This window comes from Oncorhynchus nerka, linkage group LG27 (assembly GCF_034236695.1).
Source record: "Oncorhynchus nerka isolate Pitt River linkage group LG27, Oner_Uvic_2.0, whole genome shotgun sequence".
Lineage (NCBI taxonomy): Eukaryota > Metazoa > Chordata > Actinopteri > Salmoniformes > Salmonidae > Oncorhynchus > Oncorhynchus nerka.
The window spans coordinates 107206965-107228748 of NC_088422.1; the positions used below are offsets into that span (position 1 = coordinate 107206965).

General features: G+C 49.9%; 1 protein-coding gene across 1 annotated transcript in view; it reads right to left on the bottom strand.

Annotated features, from left to right (window-relative positions):
- LOC135559601 (pyruvate dehydrogenase phosphatase regulatory subunit, mitochondrial-like) overlaps positions 1 to 21784 on the bottom strand; it is a 66672-nt gene that overhangs the window by 42485 nt on the left and 2403 nt on the right. Inside the window, 11 exon segments of the mRNA XM_065011230.1 lie at positions 183 to 263; positions 387 to 433; positions 489 to 590; positions 689 to 935; positions 991 to 1190; positions 1299 to 1386; positions 1442 to 1647; positions 4651 to 4772; positions 12232 to 12395; positions 12951 to 13032; positions 16081 to 16214. Coding sequence (XP_064867302.1) covers positions 183 to 263; positions 387 to 433; positions 489 to 590; positions 689 to 935; positions 991 to 1190; positions 1299 to 1386; positions 1442 to 1647; positions 4651 to 4772; positions 12232 to 12395; positions 12951 to 13032; positions 16081 to 16214 — 1473 coding nt within the window.

Genomic DNA, 21784 nt, shown 5'->3' on the forward strand with positions numbered 1-21784 from the left:
AGGTGGACTCACCTGGGGTTCTGGGCTGTAGAGGAGGTTGACTCACCTGGGGTTCTGGGCTGTAGAGGAGGTTTTCTCACCTGGGGTTCTGGGCTGTAGAGGAGGTTTTCTCACCTGGGGTTCTGGGCTGTAGAGGAGGTTTTCTCACCTGGGGTTCTGGGCTGTAGAGGAGGTAGACTCACCTGGGGTTCTGGGCTGTAGAGGAGGTTTTCTCACCTGGGGTACTGGGCTGTAGAGGAGGTGGACTCACCTGGGGTTCTGGGCTGTATAGGAGGTGGACTCACCTGGGGTTCAGGGCTGTAGAGGAGGTGGACTCACCTGGGGTTCTGGGCTGTAGAGGAGGTGGACTCACCTGGGGTTCAGGGCTGTAGAGGAGGTGGACTCACCTGGGGTTCTTGGCTGTAGAGGAGGTGGACTCACCTGGGGTTCTGGGCTGTAGAGGAGGTGGACTCACATGGGGTTCAGGGCTGTAGAGGAGGTGGACTCACCTGGGGTTCTGGGCTGTAGAGGCTCTGAGAGGAGGTGGACTCACCTGGGGTGCTGGGCTGTAGAGGAGGTGGACTCACCTGGGGTTCTGGGCTGTAGAGGCTCTGAGAGGAGGGAGTCTCACCTGGGGTTCTGGGCTGTAGAGGCTCTGAGAGGAGGTAGTCTCACCTGGGGTTCTGGACTGTAGAGGAGGTGAACTCACCTGGGGTTCTGGGCTGTAGAGGCTCTGAGAGGAGGTAGTCTCACCTGGGGTTCTGGACTGTAGAGGAGGTGAACTCACCTGGGGTTCTGGGCTGTAGAGGCTCTGAGAGGAGGTAGTCTCACCTGGGGTTCTGGACTGTAGAGGAGGTGAACTCACCTGGGGTGCTGGGCTGTAGAGGCTCTGAGAGGAGGTGGACTCACCTGGGGTTCTGGGCTGTAGAGGAGGTAGTCTCACCTGGGGTTCTGGGCTGTAGAGGAGGTGGACTCACCTGGGGTGCTGGGCTGTAGAGGAGATGGACTCACCTGGGGTGCTGGGCTGTAGAGGAGATGGACTCACCTGGGGTGCTGGGCTGTAGAGGAGGTGGACTCACCTGGGGTTCTGGGCTGTAGAGGCTCTGAGAGGAGGTAGTCTCACCTGGGTTCTGGGCTGTAGAGGAGGTAGTCTCACCTGGGGTTCTGGGCTGTAGAGGTAGTCTCACCTGGGGTGCTGGGCTGTAGAGGCTCTGAGAGGAGGTGGTCTCACCTGGGGTTCTGGGCTGTAGAGGCTCTGAGAGGAGGTGGTCTCACCTGGGGTGCTGGGCTGTAGAGGCTCTGAGAGGAGGTGGTCTCACCTGGGGTGCTGGGCTGTAGAGGCTCTGAGAGGAGGTGGTCTCACCTGGGGTTCTGGGCTGTAGAGGTAGACTCACCTGGGGTGCTGGGCTGTAGAGGAGGTGAACTCACCTGGGGTTCTGGGCTGTAGAGGAGGTAGTCTCACCTGGGGTTCTGGGCTGTAGAGGCTCTGAGAGGAGGTAGTCTCACCTGGGGTGCTGGGCTGTAGAGGCTCTGAGAGGAGGTAGACTCACCTGGGGTGCTGGGCTGTAGAGGCTCTGGTAGAGGTTTGGAGAGCAGGTAGAAGTGTTCACATCCATGCAGAGGAACAGACACCTTGGTCTCACTGGCCTGGCCCAGCTCATACGCCCACTGTAGAACATACAGTTATAACATATCATATAGCATTCATAACCCCCTATTATATGAAGACTTGTAGAGGAACAGACACCTTGGTCTCACTGGCCTGGCCCAGCTCATACGCCCACTGTAGAACATACAGTTATAACATATCATATAGCATTCATAACCCCCTATTATATGAAGACTTGTAGAGGAACAGACAGCTCCCTGGTCTTCACTGGCCCAGCTCCCTCAGAGACAGCTAGATACAACACTTCACTGGCCCAGCTCCCTCAGAGACAGCTAGATACAACACTTCACTGGCCCAGCTCCCTCAGAGACAGCTAGATACAACACTTCACTGGTCTGGCCCAGCTCCCTCCCTCAGAGACAGCTAGATACAACACTTCACTGGTCACTGGCCCAGCTCCCTCAGAGACAGCTAGATACAAACACTTCACTGGTCCAGCTCCAGCTCCCTCAGAGACAGCTAGATACAACACTTCACTGGTCTGCCCCAGCTCCCCTGTGGAGACAGCTCAACCTCAGCTCCCTCAGAGACAGCTAGATACAACACTTCACTGGCCTGGTCCAGCTCCCTCAGAGACAGCTAGATACAACACTTCACTGGTCCAGCTCCCTCAGAGACAGCTAGATACAACACTTCACTGGTCTGGTCCAGCTCCCTCAGAGACAGCTAGATACAACACTTCACTGGTCCAGCTCCCTCAGAGACAGCTAGATACAACACTTCACTGGCCCAGCTCCCTCAGAGACAGCTAGATACAACACTTCACTGGTCTGGCCCAGCTCCCTCAGAGACAGCTAGATACAACACTTCACTGGTCTGGCTCCCTGACAGCTAGATACAACACTTCACTGGCCTGGTCCAGCTCCCTCAGAGACAGCTAGATACAACACTTCACTGGTCCAGCTCCCTCAGAGACAGCTAGATACAACACTTCACTGGCCCAGCTCCCTCAGAGACAGCTAGATTACAACATTTCACTGGCCCAGCTCCCTCAGAGACAGCTAGATACAACACTTCACTGGTCTGGCCCAGCTCCCTCAGAGACAGCTAGATACAACACTTCACTGGCCTGGTCCAGCTCCCTCAGAGACAGCTAGATACAACACTTCACTGGTCCAGCTCCCTCAGAGACAGCTAGATACAACACTTCACTGGTCTGGTCCAGCTCCCTCAGAGACAGCTAGATACAACACTTCACTGGTCCAGCTCCCTCAGAGACAGCTAGATACAACACTTCACTGGTCCAGCTCCCTCAGAGACAGCTAGATACAACACTTCACTGGCCCAGCTCCCTCAGAGACAGCTAGATTACAACATTTCACTGGCCCAGCTCCCTCAGAGACAGCTAGATACAACACTTCACTGGTCTGGCCCAGCTCCCTCAGAGACAGCTAGATACAACACCTCACTGGCCCAGCTCCCCCAGAGACAGCTAGATACAACACTTCACTGGTCTGCGTTCATCCACCTCTGGCCTGCTCGCCTCCCTACCACTGAGGAAGTACAGTTCCCGCTCAGCCCAGTCAAAACTGTTCTCTGCTCTGGCCCCCCAATGGTGGAACAAACTCCCTCACGACGCCAGGACAGCGGAGTCAATCACCACCTTCCGGAGACACCTGAAACCCCACCTCTTTAAGGAATACCTAGGATAGGATAAAGTAATCCTTCCCCCCCCCCCCCTTAAAAGATTTAGATGCACTATTGTAAAGTGGCTGTTCCACTGGATGTCATAAGGTGAACGCACCAATTTGTAAGTCGCTCTGGATAAGAGCGTCTGCTAAATGACTTAAATGTAAATGTAAATGTAATGTCTCGCCCAGCTCCCTCACAGACAGCTAGATACAACACTGGCCTGGCCCAGCTCCCTCAGAGACAGCTAGATTACAACACTTCACTGGTCCAACTCCCTCAGAGACAGCTAGATACAACACTTCACTAGTCCAACTCCCTCAGAGACAGCTAGATACAACACTTCACTGGTCTCGCCCAGCTCCCTCAGAGACAGCTAGATACAACACTTCACTGGTCTCGCCCAGCTCCTTCAGAGACAGCTAGATACAACACTTCACTGGTCTCGCCCAGCTCCCTCAGAGACAGCTAGATACAACACTTCACTGGTCTGGTCCAGCTCCCTCAGAGACAGCTAGATACAACACTGGCCTGGCCCAGCTCCCTCAGAGACAGCTAGATACAACACTTCACTGGCCCAGCTCCCTCAGAGACAGCTAGATACAACACTTCACTGGCCCAGCTCCCTCAGAGACAGCTAGATACAACACTTCACTGGCCCAGCTCCCTCAGAGACAGCTAGATACAACACTTCACTGGTCTGGCCCAGCTCCCTCAGAGACAGCTAGATACAACACTTCACTGGCCCAGCTCCCTCAGAGACAGCTAGATGACAACACTTCACTGGCCCAGCTCCCTGAGAGACAGCTAGATACAACACTTCCCTGGCCCAGCTCCCTCAGAAGACAGCTAGATACAACACTTCCCTGGCCCAGCTCCCTCAGAAGACAGCTAGATTACAACACTTCACTGGCCCAGCTCCCTCAGAAGACAGCTAGATTACAACACTTCCCTGGTCCAGCTCCCTCAGAGACAGCTAGATACAACACTTCACTGGTCTGGTCCAGCTCCCTCAGAGACAGCTAGATACAACACTTCACTGGCCCAGCTCCCTCAGAGACAGCTAGATACAACACTTCCCTGGTCCAGCTCCCTCAGAGACAGCTAGATACAACACTTCACTGGTCTGGTCCAGCTCCCTCAGAGACAGCTAGATACAACACTTCATGACTGTGTCCCAAATGGTTCCTTATTCTAGTGCACTAAATAGGACCCATGCTATCATTCATAACGCGTTATGAAACCTTACAGATCAGTTGGGCTGAAGAGAGCTGTCTAACTGTTACCCGTCTAAAGACTAGTAGAGGGAGAGACCCCATGTCATGTACAGTCACACACACACACACACACACACGTAATGGATAGAGGTTCACCTGTCCTGCACAGTTGACAAAGTATTCACACTCGATGGCTCCTCTGTCCGTCTCCACCGCTGTCACATGTCCCTTCTCCATCAGAACATGGTTAACTGTGGTGCGCTCGTGGATCTGGACTCCTGGAGATCAGAACATGGTTAACTGTGGTGAGCTCGTGGATCTGGACTCCTGGAGATCAGAACATGGTTAACTGTGGTGAGCTCATGGATCTGGACTCCTGGAGATCAGAACATGGTTAACTGTGGTGAGCTCATGGATCTGGACTCCTGGAGATCATCAGAACATGGTTAACTGTGGTGAGCTCGTGGATCTGGACTCCTGGAGATCAGAACATGGTTAACTGTGGTGAGCTCGTGGATCTGGACTCCTGGAGATCAGAACATGGTTAACTGTGGTGCGCTCGTGGATCTGGACTCCTGGAGATCAGAACATGGTTAACTGTGGTGAGCTCGTGGATCTGGACTCCTGGAGATCAGAACATGGTTAACTGTGGTGCGCTCGTGGATCTGGACTCCTGGAGATCAGAACATGGTTAACTGTGGTGAGCTCGTGGATCTGGACTCCTGGAGATCAGAACATGGTTCACTGTGGTGCGCTCGTGGATCTGGACTCCTGGAGATCAGAACATGGTTAACTGTGGTGAGCTCGTGGATCTGGACTCCTGGAGATCAGAACATGGTTAACTGTGGTGAGCTCGTGGATCTGGACTCCTGGAGATCAGAACATGGTTAACTGTAGGTGCGCTCATGGATCTGGACTCCTGGAGATCAGAACATGGTTAACTGTGGTGAGCTCGTGGATCTGGACTCCTGGAGATCAGAACATGGTTAACTGTGGTGAGCTCGTGGATCTGGACTCCTGGAGATCATCAGAACATGGTTAACTGTGGTGAGCTCATGGATCTGGACTCCTGGAGATCATCAGAACATGGTTAACTGTGGTGAGCTCGTGGATCTGGACTCCTGGAGATCAGAACATGGTTAACTGTGGTGCGCTCGTGGATCTGGACTCCTGGAGATCAGAACATGGTTAACTGTGGTGCGCTCATGGATCTGGACTCCTGGAGATCAGAACATGGTTAACTGTGGTGAGCTCGTGGATCTGGACTCCTGGAGATCAGAACATGGTTAACTGTGGTGAGCTCGTGGATCTGGACTCCTGGAGATCAGAACATGGTTAACTGTGGTGCGCTCGTGGATCTGGACTCCTGGAGATCAGAACATGGTTAACTGTGGTGAGCTCGTGGATCTGGACTCCTGGAGATCAGAACATGGTTAACTGTGGTGAGCTCGTGGATCTGGACTCCTGGAGATCATCAGAACATGGTTAACTGTGGTGCGCTCGTGGATCTGGACTCCTGGAGATCAGAACATGGTTAACTGTGGTGCGCTCGTGGATCTGGACTCCTGGAGATCAGAACATGGTTAACTGTGGTGCGCTCGTGGATCTGGACTCCTGGAGATCAGAACATGGTTAACTGTGGTGAGCTCGTGGATCTGGACTCCTGGAGATCAGAACATGGTTAACTGTGGTGCGCTCGTGGATCTGGACTCCTGGAGATCAGAACATGGTTAACTGTGGTGAGCTCGTGGATCTGGACTCCTGGAGATCAGAACATGGTTAACTGTGGTGAGCTCGTGGATCTGGACTCCTGGAGATCAGAACATGGTTAACTGTGGTGCGCTCGTGGATCTGGACTCCTGGAGATCAGAACATGGTTAACTGTGGTGAGCTCATGGATCTGGACTCCTGGAGATCAGAACATGGTTAACTGTGGTGAGCTCGTGGATCTGGACTCCTGGAGATCATCAGAACATGGTTAACTGTGGTGAGCTCGTGGATCTGGACTCCTGGAGATCAGAACATGGTTAACTGTGGTGCGCTCGTGGATCTGGACTCCTGGAGATCAGAACATGGTTAACTGTGGTGAGCTCGTGTATCTGGACTCCTGGAGATCAGAACATGGTTAACTGTGGTGAGCTCATGGATCTGGACTCCTGGAGATCAGAGCATGGTTAACTGTGGTGCGCTCGTGGATCTGGACTCCTGGAGATCAGAACATGGTTAACTGTGGTGAGCTCGTGGATCTGGACTCCTGGAGATCAGAACGTGGTTAACTGTGGTGCCTCGTGGATCTGGACTCCTGGAGATCAGAACATGGTTAACTGTGGTGAGCTCATGGATCTGGACTCCTGGAGATCAGAACATGGTTAACTGTGGTGCCTCGTGGATCTGGACTCCTGTAGATCAGAACATGGTTAACTGTGGTGCCTCGTGGATCTGGACTCCTGGAGATCATCAGAACATGGTTAACTGTGGTGCCTCATGGATCTGGACTCCTGGAGATCAGAACATGGTTAACTGTGGTGAGCTCATGGATCTGGACTCCTGGAGATCAGAACATGGTTAACTGTGGTGCCTCATGGATCTGGACTCCTGGAGATCAGAACATGGTTAACTGTGGTGCGCTCGTGGATCTGGACTCCTGGAGATCAGAACATGGTTAACTGTGGTGAGCTCGTGGATCTGGACTCCTGGAGATCAGAACATGGTTAACTGTGGTGAGCTCGTGGATCTGGACTCCTGGAGATCAGAACATGGTTAACTGTGGTGCGCTCGTGGATCTGGACTCCTGGAGATCAGAACATGGTTAACTGTGGTGAGCTCGTGGATCTGGACTCCTGGAGATCAGAGCATGGTTAACTGTGGTGCGCTCGTGGATCTGGACTCCTGGAGATCAGAACATGGTTAACTGTGGTGAGCTCGTGGATCTGGACTCCTGGAGATCAGAACATGGTTAACTGTGGTGCGCTCGTGGATCTGGACTCCTGGAGATCAGAACATGGTTAACTGTGGTGAGCTCGTGGATCTGGACTCCTGGAGATCAGAACATGGTTCACTGTGGTGCGCTCGTGGATCTGGACTCCTGGAGATCAGAACATGGTTAACTGTGGTGAGCTCGTGGATCTGGACTCCTGGAGATCAGAACATGGTTAACTGTGGTGAGCTCGTGGATCTGGACTCCTGGAGATCAGAACATGGTTAACTGTGGTGCGCTCATGGATCTGGACTCCTGGAGATCAGAACATGGTTAACTGTGGTGAGCTCGTGGATCTGGACTCCTGGAGATCAGAACATGGTTAACTGTGGTGAGCTCGTGGATCTGGACTCCTGGAGATCATCAGAACATGGTTAACTGTGGTGAGCTCATGGATCTGGACTCCTGGAGATCATCAGAACATGGTTAACTGTGGTGAGCTCGTGGATCTGGACTCCTGGAGATCAGAACATGGTTAACTGTGGTGCGCTCGTGGATCTGGACTCCTGGAGATCAGAACATGGTTAACTGTGGTGCGCTCATGGATCTGGACTCCTGGAGATCAGAACATGGTTAACTGTGGTGAGCTCGTGGATCTGGACTCCTGGAGATCAGAACATGGTTAACTGTGGTGAGCTCGTGGATCTGGACTCCTGGAGATCAGAACATGGTTAACAGGTGCGCTCGTGGATCTGGACTCCTGGAGATCAGAACATGGTTAACTGTGGTGAGCTCGTGGATCTGGACTCCTGGAGATCAGAACATGGTTAACTGTGGTGAGCTCGTGGATCTGGACTCCTGGAGATCATCAGAACATAGTTAACTGTGGTGCGCTCGTGGATCTGGACTCCTGGAGATCAGAACATGGTTAACTGTGGTGCGCTCGTGGATCTGGACTCCTGGAGATCAGAACATGGTTAACTGTGGTGCGCTCGTGGATCTGGACTCCTGGAGATCAGAACATGGTTAACTGTGGTGAGCTCGTGGATCTGGACTCCTGGAGATCAGAACATGGTTAACTGTGGTGCGCTCGTGGATCTGGACTCCTGGAGATCAGAACATGGTTAACTGTGGTGAGCTCGTGGATCTGGACTCCTGGAGATCAGAACATGGTTAACTGTGGTGAGCTCGTGGATCTGGACTCCTGGAGATCAGAACATGGTTAACTGTGGTGCGCTCGTGGATCTGGACTCCTGGAGATCAGAACATGGTTAACTGTGGTGAGCTCATGGATCTGGACTCCTGGAGATCAGAACATGGTTAACTGTGGTGAGCTCGTGGATCTGGACTCCTGGAGATCATCAGAACATGGTTAACTGTGGTGAGCTCGTGGATCTGGACTCCTGGAGATCAGAACATGGTTAACTGTGGTGCGCTCGTGGATCTGGACTCCTGGAGATCAGAACATGGTTAACTGTGGTGCCTCGTGGATCTGGACTCCTGTAGATCAGAACATGGTTAACTGTGGTGCCTCGTGGATCTGGACTCCTGGAGATCATCAGAACATGGTTAACTGTGGTGCCTCATGGATCTGGACTCCTGGAGATCAGAACATGGTTAACTGTGGTGAGCTCATGGATCTGGACTCCTGGAGATCAGAACATGGTTAACTGTGGTGCCTCATGGATCTGGACTCCTGGAGATCAGAACATGGTTAACTGTGGTGCGCTCGTGGATCTGGACTCCTGGAGATCAGAACATGGTTAACTGTGGTGAGCTCGTGGATCTGGACTCCTGGAGATCAGAACATGGTTAACTGTGGTGAGCTCGTGGATCTGGACTCCTGGAGATCAGAACATGGTTAACTGTGGTGCGCTCGTGGATCTGGACTCCTGGAGATCAGAACATGGTTAACTGTGGTGAGCTCGTGGATCTGGACTCCTGGAGATCAGAGCATGGTTAACTGTGGTGCGCTCGTGGATCTGGACTCCTGGAGATCAGAACATGGTTAACTGTGGTGAGCTCGTGGATCTGGACTCCTGGAGATCAGAACGTGGTTAACTGTGGTGCCTCGTGGATCTGGACTCCTGGAGATCAGAACATGGTTAACTGTGGTTCCTCGTGGATCTGGACTCCTGGAGATCCGAACATGGTTAACTGTGGTGCCTCATGGATCTGGACTCCTGGAGATCAGAACATGGTTAACTGTGGTGAGCTCATGGATCTGGACTCCTGGAGATCAGAACATGGTTAACTGTGGTGCCTCATGGATCTGGACTCCTGGAGATCATCAGAACATGGTTAACTGTGGTGAGCTCGTAGATCAGAACATGGTTAACTGTGGTGCCTCATGGATCTGGACTCCTGGAGATCAGAACATGGTTAACAGTTGAAGTCAGAAGTTTACATTCACCGTAACCAAATGCATTTCAACCCCAGTTTTTCCACAATTCCTGACATTTGATCCTAGTATAAATTCCCTGTCTTAGGTCAGTTAGGATCACCACTTTGTTTTAAGAATGTGAAATGTCAGAATAATAGTAGCGAGAGTGATTTATTTCAACTTTTATTTCTTTCATCACATTCCCAGTGGGTCAGAAGTTTACATACACTCAATTAGAATTTGGTAGCATTGCCTTATAGTTGTTTAGCTTGGGTCAAACGTTTCAGGTAGCCTTCCACAAGCTTCCCACAATAAGTTGGGTGAATTCTGGCCCATTCCTCCAGACAGAGCTGGTGTAACTGAGTCAGGTTTGTAGGCCTCCTTGCTCGCACAGACTTTTTCAGTTCTGCCCACAAATTTTCTATAGGATTGAGGTCAGGGCTTTGTGATGGCCACTCCAGTATCTTGACTTTGCTGTCCTTAAGCCATTTTGCCACAACTTTGGAAGTATGATTGGGATCATTGTCCATTTGGAAGACCCATTTGCGACCAAGATTTAACTTCCTGACTGATGTCTTGAGATGTGGCTTCAATATATCCACACCAGTCCCTCCTGCAGCAAAGCACTCCCACAACATGATGCTGTCACCCCCGTGCTTCACGGTTGGGATGGTGTTCTTCAGCTTGCAAGCCTCCCCTTTTTCCTCCAAACATAACGATGGTCATTATGGCCAAACAGTTCTATGTTTGTTTCATCAGACCAGAGGACATTTCTCCAAAAAGTACGATCTTTGTCCCCATGTGCAGTTACAAACCGTAGTCTGACTTTTTTTATGGCAGTTTTGGAGCAGTGGCTTTTTCCTTGCTGAGCGGCCTTTCAGGTTATGTCGATATAGGATATATCCTCGCGTACTGTTGTTTGTAAAGATGAATGTGGTTCCTTCAGGCATTTGGAAATTGCTCCCAAGGATGAACCAGACTTGTGGAGGTCTACAATTATTTTATCTGAGGTCTTGGCTGATTTCTTTTGATTTTCCCATGATGTCAAGCAAAGAGGCACTGAGTTTGAAGGTAGGCCTTGAAATACATCCACAGGTAAACCTCCAATTGACTCAAATGATGTCAATTAGCCTATCAGAAGCTTCTAAAGCCATGACATCATTTTCTGGAATTTTCCAAGCTGTTTAAAGGCACAGTCAACTTAGTGTATGTAAACTTCTGACCCACTGGAACTGTGATATAATTCACTGTAAGTTAAATAATCTGTCTGAAAACAATTGTTGTCAAATTTACTTGTGTCATGCACCAAGTAGATGTCCTAACCGACTTGCCAAAACTATAGTTTGTTAACAAGACATTTGTGGAGTGGTTGAAAAACGAGTTTTAATGACTCCAACCTAAGTGTAACTTCAAACTTCAAAATGTACATGTATTCATGTAGAAAGGTACAATGTGATCAAACATGACAAACACTATCAATAGTTCATCGTTCGTTTGATTGGAGTAGCATGATGTCAAATTAGCCGACTAACTCACTCTGCTTGACATGCCACACCCTGGCCCCTTGGCAGGCCACACCTTGGCAGGCCACACCTTGGCAGGCCACACCTTGGCAGGCCACACCTGGGTCCTTGGCAGGCCGCCCCTTGGCAGGCCACACCTTGGCAGGCCACACCTTGGCAGGCCACACCTTGGCAGGCCACACCTTGGCAGGCCACACCCTGGCCCCTTGGCAGGCCACATCTTGGCAGGCCACACCTTGACAGGCCACACCTTGGCCCCTTGGCAGGCCACACCTTGGCAGGCCACACCTTGGCAGGCCACACCTTGGCAGGCCACACCTTGGCAGGCTACACCTTGGCAGGCTACACCTTGGCAGGCTACACCTGGGTCCTTGGCAGGCCACACCCTGGCCCCTTGGCAGGCCACACCTTGGCAGGCCACACCTTGGCAGGCCACACCCTGGCCCCTTGGCAGGCCACACCTTGGCAGGCCACACCTTGGCAGGCCACACCTTGGCAGGCCACACCTTGGCAGGCCACACCTTGACCTTTGGCAGGCCACACCTTGGCAGGCCACACCTTGGACCTTGGCAGGCCACACCTTGGCAGGCCACACCTTGGACCTTGGCAGGCCACACCTTGGCAGGCCACACCTTGGCAGGCCATACCTTGACCCTTCCCTCCAGCAGCCTTGCTTTCTGGCTTCATTACATTCTAACTGATGGCGAAACCACATGGTTGTAACTTTCTATTGAAACCTCCACTACAGATAGGTTTGTAGGATTTTTCCTAAAATTCAGTTTTTCCAGAAATCCCAGTTGGAAATTTTCCCCAAATCAGGAAATCTGGAATCATCCAATCAGGATTTCTGGAAAACCTGGGAATTTTTGGTTTGCAAGCCAAACAATAGTCCACCCTTGGTTTTACTGTCTCACCGTGTCCGGCTGCTGCTGTGGCGAGGGCGTGGTTGACGTCAGGCGGTGACACCACGGCATCCCCCGGCAGGTGGAGCGCCCCCACCAGGTCATGAATATTCACCAGGGGGTGGAGCTTGGACACCTCTTTGGGTTTGATCACGTTACAGGGGATCCCCATCACACTGAGGAATGAGGAGAGAGAGGAGGGAGGAGAGAGGAGAAGGAGAGAGGGGAGGAGGAGAGAGGGGAGAGAGGGGAGCGAGAGGGGAGGGAGGTTAGGGAGAGACTGGACCGGAGAGAATACTGAGCTATAATTCAGACCAGAGAGGGTCAGGGAGAGACTGGACCAGAGAGAATACTGAGCTATAATTCAGACCAGACCAGAGGAGAGGGTCAGGGAGAGACTGGACCAGAGAGAATACTGAGCTATAATTCAGACCAGAGGAGAGGGTCAGGGAGAGACTGGACCAGAGAGAATACTGAGCTATAATTCAGACCAGAGGAGAGGGTCAGGGAGAGACTGGACCAGAGAGAATACTGAGCTATAATTCAGACCAGAGGAGAGGGTCAGGGAGAGACTGGACCAGAGAGAATACTGAGCTATAATTCAGACCAGAGGAGAGACCGGGTCAGGGAGAGACTGGACCAGAGAGAGAGTACTGAGCTATAATTCAGACCAGAGGAGAGACCGGGTCAGGGAGGGGAGGGAAGAGAAAAGCGGTTAGGGAGGGACTTACTTCAGCCTGGATGCCAGGCGCTTCAGGGAGAGGAAACGGTCCTGATTCTGGGCCAGACATAGAGAGCCTGTTTTCACGTAACCTGGAACAAACACACACACATCAGGACCGCCAAGTCATGAGTCATCTTGTGTTAAACCACACAAGGCAACGCCCTGCCATACTCTCTGGATGTTGGCACAGGACTAAATACCACTGGTAAATCTGTTGTTCCACAAGACTAAATACCACTGGTAAATCTGTTGTTCCACAAGACTAAATACCACTGGTAAATCTGTGTTTATACAAGACTAAATACCACTGGTAAATCTGTGTTTATACAAGACTAAATATCACTGGTAAATCTGTTGTTCCACAAGACTAAATACCACTGATAAATCTGTTGTTCCACAAGACTAAATACCACTGGTAAATCTGTGTTTATACAAGACTAAATACCACTGGTAAATCTGTTGTTCCACAAGACTAAACACCACTGGTAAATCTGTTGTTCCACAAGACTAAATACCACTGGTAAATCATCTGTTGTTCCACAAGACTAAATACCACTGGTAAATCTGTTGTTCCACAGGACTAAATACCACTGGTAAATCTGTTGTTCCACAAGACTAAATACCACTGGTAAATCTGTTGTTCCACAAGACTAAATACCACTGGTAAATCTGTTGTTCCACAAGACTAAATACCACTGGTAAATCTGTTGTTCCACAAGACTAAATACCACTGGTAAAAGACTAAACAGCACTGGTAAATCTGTTGTTCCACAAGACTAAATACCACTGGTAAATCTGTTGTTCCACAAGACTAAATACCACTGGTAAATCTGTTGTTCCACAAGACTAAATACCACTGGTAAATCTGTTGTTCCACAAGACTAAATACCACTGGTAAATCTGTTGTTCCACAAGACTAAATACCACTGGTAAATCTGTTGTTCCACAAGACTAAATACCACTGGTAAATCTGTTGTTCCACAAGACTAAATACCACTGGTAAATCTGTTGTTCCACAAGACTGTTCCACAAGACTAAATACCACTGGTAAATCTGTTGTTCCACAAGACTAAATACCACTGGTAAATCTGTTGTTCCACAAGACTAAATACCACTGGTAAACAAGAATAAATACCACTGGTAAATCTGTTCCACAAGAATAAATACCACTGTAAATCTGTTGTTCCACAAGACTAAATACCACTGGTAAATCTGTTGTTCCACAAGACTAAACACCACTGGTAAATCTGTTGTTCCACAAGACTAAATACCACTGGTAAATCATCTGTTGTTCCACAAGACTAAATACCACTGGTAAATCTGTTGTTCCACAAGACTAAATACCACTGGTAAATCTGTTGTTCCACAAGACTAAATACCACTGGTAAATCTGTTGTTCCACAAGACTAAATACCACTGGTAAATCTGTTGTTCCACAAGACTAAATACCACTGGTAAATCTGTTGTTCCACAGAATAAATACCACTGGTAAATCCACAAGACTAAATACCACTGGTAAATCTGTGTTGAAACACAAACTGAAACAGCATGTGATAGGAGAGGGAAGCACTGGTTGGATACAGCCAGTCACATGACCTCATAGATAATATATAATTGATTCAACAAACAAAACATCTGGCTAAAACGCAATCAGAAGACAGGCCACACAGCAAAGACATGTTCATAAACCCATTTAGGTACGTTGAAACAGAGTGGAACTGTACTGCAGAGAGCAGGAGAGGCAAACTAACCAGCTTCCAGAGACATTCACTGATAAGGAGTTAGTACAAACAGAGTGGAACTGTACTGCAGAGAGCAGGAGAGGCAAACTAACCAGCTTCCAGAGACATTCACTGATAAGGAGTTAGTACAAACAGAGTGGAACTGTACTGCAGAGAGCAGGAGAGGCAAACTAACCAGCTTCCAGAGACATTCACTGATAAGGAGTTAGTACAAATGGAGTGGAACTCAGGCTAGAGTCATACTGTAGGCATGTTAGTACAAATGGAGTGGAACTCAGGCTAGTCATACTGTAGGCATGTTAGTACAAATGGAGCAGAACTCAGGCTAGAGTCATACTGTAGGCATGTTAGTACAAATGGAGTGGAACTCAGGCTAGAGTCATACTGTAGGCATGTTAGTACAAATGGAGTGGAACTCAGGCTAGAGTCATACTGTAGGCATGTTAGTACAAATGGAGTGGAACTCAGGCTAGAGTCATACTGTAGGCATGTTAGTACAAATGGAGCAGAACTCAGGCTAGAGTCATACTGTAGGCATGTTAGTACAAATGGAGTGGAACTCAGGCTAGAGTCATACTGTAGGCATGTTAGTACAAATGGAGTGGAACTCAGGCTAGTCATACTGTAGGCATGTTAGTACAAATGGAGTGGAACTCAGGCTAGAGTCATACTGTAGGCATGTTAGCACAAATGGAGTGGAACTCAGGCTAGAGTCATACTGTAGGCATGTTAGTACAAATGGAGTGGAACTCAGGCTAGAGTCATACTGTAGGCATGTTAGTACAAATGGAGTGGAACTCAGGCTAGAGTCATACTGTAGGCATGTTAGTACAAATGGAGTGGAACTCAGGCTAGTCATACTGTAGGCATGTTAGTACAAATGGAGTGGAACTCAGGCTAGAGTCATACTGTAGGCATGTTAGTACAAATGGAGAGGAACTCAGGCTAGAGTCATGCTGTAGGCATGTTAGTACAAATGGATCAGAACTCAGGCTAGTCATACTGTAGGCATGTTAGTACAAATGGAGTGGAACTCAGGCTAGAGTCATACTGTAGGCATGTTAGTACAAATGGAGTGGAACTCAGGCTAGAGTCATACTGTAGGCATGTTAGTACAAATGGATCAGAACTCAGGCTAGTCATACTGTAGGCATGCTAGTACAAATGGAGTGGAACTCAGGCTAGTCATACTGTAGGCATGTTAGTACAAATGGAGTGGAACTCAGGCTAGTCATACTGTAGGCATGTTAGTACAAATGGAGTGGAACTCAGGCTAGAGTCATACTGTAGGCATGTTAGTACAAATGGATTGGAACTCAGGCTAGTCATACTGTAGGCATGTTAGTACAAATGGAGTGGAACTCAGGCTAGTCATAGTGTAGAAGTCCATCCCACCTGTCTTGACCCCAGTCTCCTCCTCCAGGTGTTCATACAGGGAGTTGGAGTAGTCAGCCATTTTACACTCAATAGAGATGGGCTTGGCCACGCTGACGATCCCAGCACACAGCCTGGTGGTGCCAGCACCTAGCCTAGCACACAGAGAGATGAGGACAACAACATGGTTAGGTACAGCACCTAGCCTAGCACACAGAGAGATGAGGACAACATGGTTAGGTACAGCACCTAGCCTAGCACACAGAGAGATGAGGACAACATGGTTAGGTACAGCACCTAGCCTAGCACACAGAGAGATGAGGGGAACATGGTTAGGTACAGCACCTAGCCTAGCACACAGAGAGATGAGGACAACAACATGGTTAGGTACAGCACCTAGCCTAGCACACAGAGAGATGAGGACAACAACATGGTTAGGTACAGCACCTAGCCTAGCACACAGAGAGATGACAACAACATGGTTAGGTACAGCACCTAGCCTAGCACACAGAGAGATGACAACAACATGGTTAGGTACAGCACCTAGCCTAGCACACAGAGAGATGACAACAACATGGTTAGGTACAGCACCTAGCCTAGCACACAGAGAGATGACAACAACATGGTTAGGTACAGCACCTAGCCTAGCACACAGAGAGATGACAACAACATGGTTAGGTACAGCACCTAGCCTAGCACACAGAGAGATGACAACAACATGGTTAGGTACAGCACCTGCCTAGCACACAGAGAGATGACAACAACATGGTTAGGTACAGCACCTAGCCTAGCACACAGAGAGATGACAACAACATGGTTAGGTACAGCACCTAGCCTAGCACACAGAGAGATGACAACAACATGGTTAGGTACAGCACCTAGCCTAGCACACAGAGAGATGACAACAACATGGTTAGGTACAGCACCTAGCCTAGCACACAGAGATGACAACAACATGGTTAGGTACAGCACCTAGCCTAGCACACAGAGAGATGAGGACAACAACATGGTTAGGTACAGCACCTAGCCTAGCACACAGAGAGATGAGGACAACATGGTTAGGTACAGCACCTAGCCTAGCACACAGAGAGATGACAACAACATGGTTAGGTACAGCACCTAGCCTAGCACACAGAGAGATGACAACAACATGGTTAGGTACAGCACCTAGCCTAGCACACAGAGAGATGAGGACAACAACATGGTTAGGTACAGCACCTAGCCTAGCACACAGAGAGATGACAACAACATGGTTAGGTACAGCACCTAGCCTAGCACACAGAGAGATGACAACAACATGGTTAGGTACAGCACCTAGCCTAGCACACAGAGAGATGACAACAACATGGTTAGGTACAGCACCTAGCCTAGCACACAGAGAGATGAGGACAACATGGTTAGGTACAGCACCTAGCCTAGCACACAGAGAGATGACAACAACATGGTTAGGTACAGCACCTAGCCTAGCACACAGAGAGATGACAACAACATGGTTAGGTACAGCACCTAGCCTAGCACACAGAGAGATGAGGACAACAACATGGTTAGGTACAGCACCTAGCCTAGCACACAGAGAGATGAGGACAACATGGTTAGGTACAGCACCTAGCCTAGCACACAGAGAGATGAGGACAACATGGTTAGGTACAGCACCTAGCCTAGCACACAGAGAGATGAGGACAACAACATGGTTAGGTACAGCACCTAGCCTAGCACACAGAGAGATGAGGACAACATGGTTAGGTACAGCACCTAGCCTAGCACACAGAGAGATGACAACAACATGGTTAGGTACAGCACCTAGCCTAGAGAGATGAGGACAACAACATGGTTAGGTACAGCACCTAGCCTAGCACACAGAGAGATGACAACAACATGGTTAGGTACAGCACCTAGCCTAGCACACAGAGAGATGACAACAACATGGTTAGGTACAGCACCTAGCCTAGCACACAGAGAGATGAGGACAACATGGTTAGGTACAGCACCTAGCCTAGCACACAGAGAGATGACAACAACATGGTTAGGTACAGCACCTAGCCTAGCACACAGAGAGATGACAACAACATGGTTAGGTACAGCACCTAGCCTAGCACACAGAGAGATGAGGACAACAACATGGTTAGGTACAGCACCTAGCCTAGCACACAGAGATGAGGACAACATGGTTAGGTACAGCACCTAGCCTAGCACACAGAGAGAGATGAGGACAACATGGTTAGGTACAGCACCTAGCCTAGCACACAGAGAGATGAGGACAACAACATGGTTAGGTACAGCACCTAGCACACCAGAGATGAGGACAACATGGTTAGGTACAGCACCTAGCCTAGCACACAGAGATGACAACAACATGGTTAGGTACAGCACCTAGCCTAGCACACAGAGAGATGAGGACAACAACATGGTTAGGTACAGCACCTAGCCTAGCACACAGAGAGATGAGGACAACATGGTTAGGTACAGCACCTAGCCTAGCACACAGAGAGATGACAACAACATGGTTAGGTACAGCACCTAGCCTAGCACACAGAGAGATGAGGACAACATGGTTAGGTACAGCACCTAGCCTAGCACACAGAGAGATGAGGACAACATGGTTAGGTACAGCACCTAGCCTAGCACACAGAGAGATGAGGACAACATGGTTAGGTACAGCACCTAGCCTAGCACACAGAGAGATGAGGACAACAACATGGTTAGGTACAGCACCTAGCCTAGCACACAGAGAGATGAGGTCAACAACATGGTTAGGTACAGCACCTAGCCTAACACACAGAGAGATGACAACATGGTTAGGTACAGCACCTAGCCTAGCACACAGAGAGATGACAACAACATGGTTAGGTACAGCACCTAGCCTAGCACACAGAGAGATGAGGACAACAACATGGTTAGGTACAGCACCTAGCCTAGCACACAGAGAGATGAGGACAACATGGTTAGGTACAGCACCTAGCCTAGCACACAGAGAGATGACAACAACATGGTTAGGTACAGCACCTAGCCTAGCACACAGAGAGATGAGGACAAAATGGTTAGGTACAGCACCTAGCCTAACACACAGAGAGATGATGACAACATGGTTAGGTACAGCACCTAGCCTAGCACACAGAGAGATGATGACAACATGGTTAGGTACAGCACCTAGCCTAGCACACAGAGAGATGAGGACAACATGGTTAGGTACAGCACCTAGCCTAGCACACAGAGAGATGAGGGGAACATGGTTAGGTACAGCACCTAGCCTAGCACACAGAGAGATGAGGACAACATGGTTAGGTACAGCACCTAGCCTAGCACACAGAGAGATGAGGACAACATGGTTAGGTACAGCACCCAGCCTAGCACACAGAGAGATGAGGACAACATGGTTAGGTACAGCACCTAGCCTAGCACACAGAGAGATGAGGACAACATGGTTAGGTACAGCACCTAGCCTAGCACACAGAGAGATGAGGACAACAACATGGTTAGGTACAGCACCTAGCCTAACACACAGAGAGATGAGGGGAACATGGTTAGGTACAGCACCTAGCCTAGCACACAGAGAGATGAGGACAACATGGTTAGGTACAGCACCTAGCCTAGCACACAGAGAGATGACAACAACATGGTTAGGTACAGCACCTAGCCTAGCACACAGAGAGATGAGGACAACATGGTTAGGTACAGCACCTAGCCTAGCACACAGAGAGATGAGGACAACATGGTTAGGTACAGCACCTAGCCTAGCACACAGAGAGATGAGGACAACAACATGGTTAGGTACAGCACCTAGCCTAGCACACAGAGAGATGAGGACAACAACATGGTTAGGTACAGCACCTAGCCTAGCACACAGAGAGATGAGGGGAACATGGTTAGGTACAGCACCTAGCCTAGCACACAGAGAGATGACAACAACATGGTTAGGTACAGCACCTAGCCTAGCACACAGAGAGATGAGGACAACAACATGGTTAGGTACAGCACCCAGCCTAGCACACAGAGAGATGAGGACAACATGGTTAGGTACAGCACCTAGCCTAGCACACAGAGAGATGAGGACAACATGGTTAGGTACAGCACCTAGCCTAGCACACAGAGAGATGACAACAACATGGTTAGGTACAGCACCTAGCCTAACACACAGAGAGATGACAACAACATGGTTAGGTACAGCACCCAGCCTAGCACACAGAGAGATGACAACAACATGGTTAGGTACAGCACCTGGCCTAGCACACAGAGAGATGAGGACAACAACATGGTTAGGTACAGCACCTAGCCTAGCACACAGAGAGATGAGGACAACAACATGGTTAGGTACAGCACCTAGCCTAGCACACAGAGAGATGAGGACAACATGGTTAGGTACAGCACCTAGCCTAGCACACAGAGAGATGAGGACAACAACATGGTTAGGTACAGCACCTAGCCTAGCACACAGAGAGATGAGGACAACAACATGGTTAGGTACAGCACCTAGCCTAGCACACAGAGAGATGAGGACAACAACATGGTTAGGTACAGCACCTAGCCTAGCACACAGAGAGATGAGGACAACATGGTTAGGTACAGCACCTAGCCTAGCACACAGAGAGATGAGGACAACAACATGGTTAGGTACAGCACCTAGCCTAGCACACAGAGAGATGAGGACAACATGGTTAGGTACAGCACCCAGCCTAGCACACAGAGAGATGAGGACAACATGGTTAGGTACAGCACCTAGCCTAGCACACAGAGAGATGAGGACAACAACATGGTTAGGTACAGCACCTAGCCTAGCACACAGAGAGATGAGGACAACATGGTTAGGTACAGCACCTAGCCTAGCACACAGAGAGATGACAACAACATGGTTAGGTACAGCACCTAGCCTAGCACACAGAGAGATGACAACAACATGGTTAGGTACAGCACCTAGCCTAGCACACAGAGAGATGAGGACAACATGGTTAGGTACAGCACCTAGCCTAACACACAGAGAGATGAGGACAACATGGTTAGGTACAGCACCTAGCCTAGCACACAGAGAGATGAGGACAACAACATGGTTAGGTACAGCACCTAGCCTAGCACACAGAGAGATGAGGACAACAACATGGTTAGGTACAGCACCCAGCCTAGCACACAGAGAGATGACAACAACATGGTTAGGTACAGCACCTAGCCTAGCACACAGAGAGATGAGGACAACATGGTTAGGTACAGCACCTAGCCTAGCACACAGAGAGATGACAACAACATGGTTAGGTACAGCACCTAGCCTAGCACACAGAGAGATGAGGACAACATGGTTAGGTACAGCACCTAGCCTAACAACCAGCCTGGTGGTACCAGCACCCAGCCTAACACCCAGCCTAACACCCAGCCTAACACCCAGTCTAACACCCAGCCTGGTGGTACCAGCACCCAGCCTGGTGGTACCAGCACCCAGCCTAACACCAAGCCTGGTGGTACCAGCACCCAGCCTAACACCAAGCCTGGTGGTACCAGCACCCAGCCTAACACCCAGCCTGGTGGTACCAGCACCCAGCCTAACACCCAGCCTGGTGGTGCCAGCACCCAGCCTAACACCCAGCCTGGTGGTGCCAGCACCCAGCCTAACACCCAGCCTGGTAGTACCAGCACCCAGCCTGGTGGTACCAGCACCCAGCCTGGTGGTACCAGCACCCAGCCTGGTGGTGCCAGCATCCAGCCTAACACCCAGCCTAACACCCAGTCTAACACCCAGCCT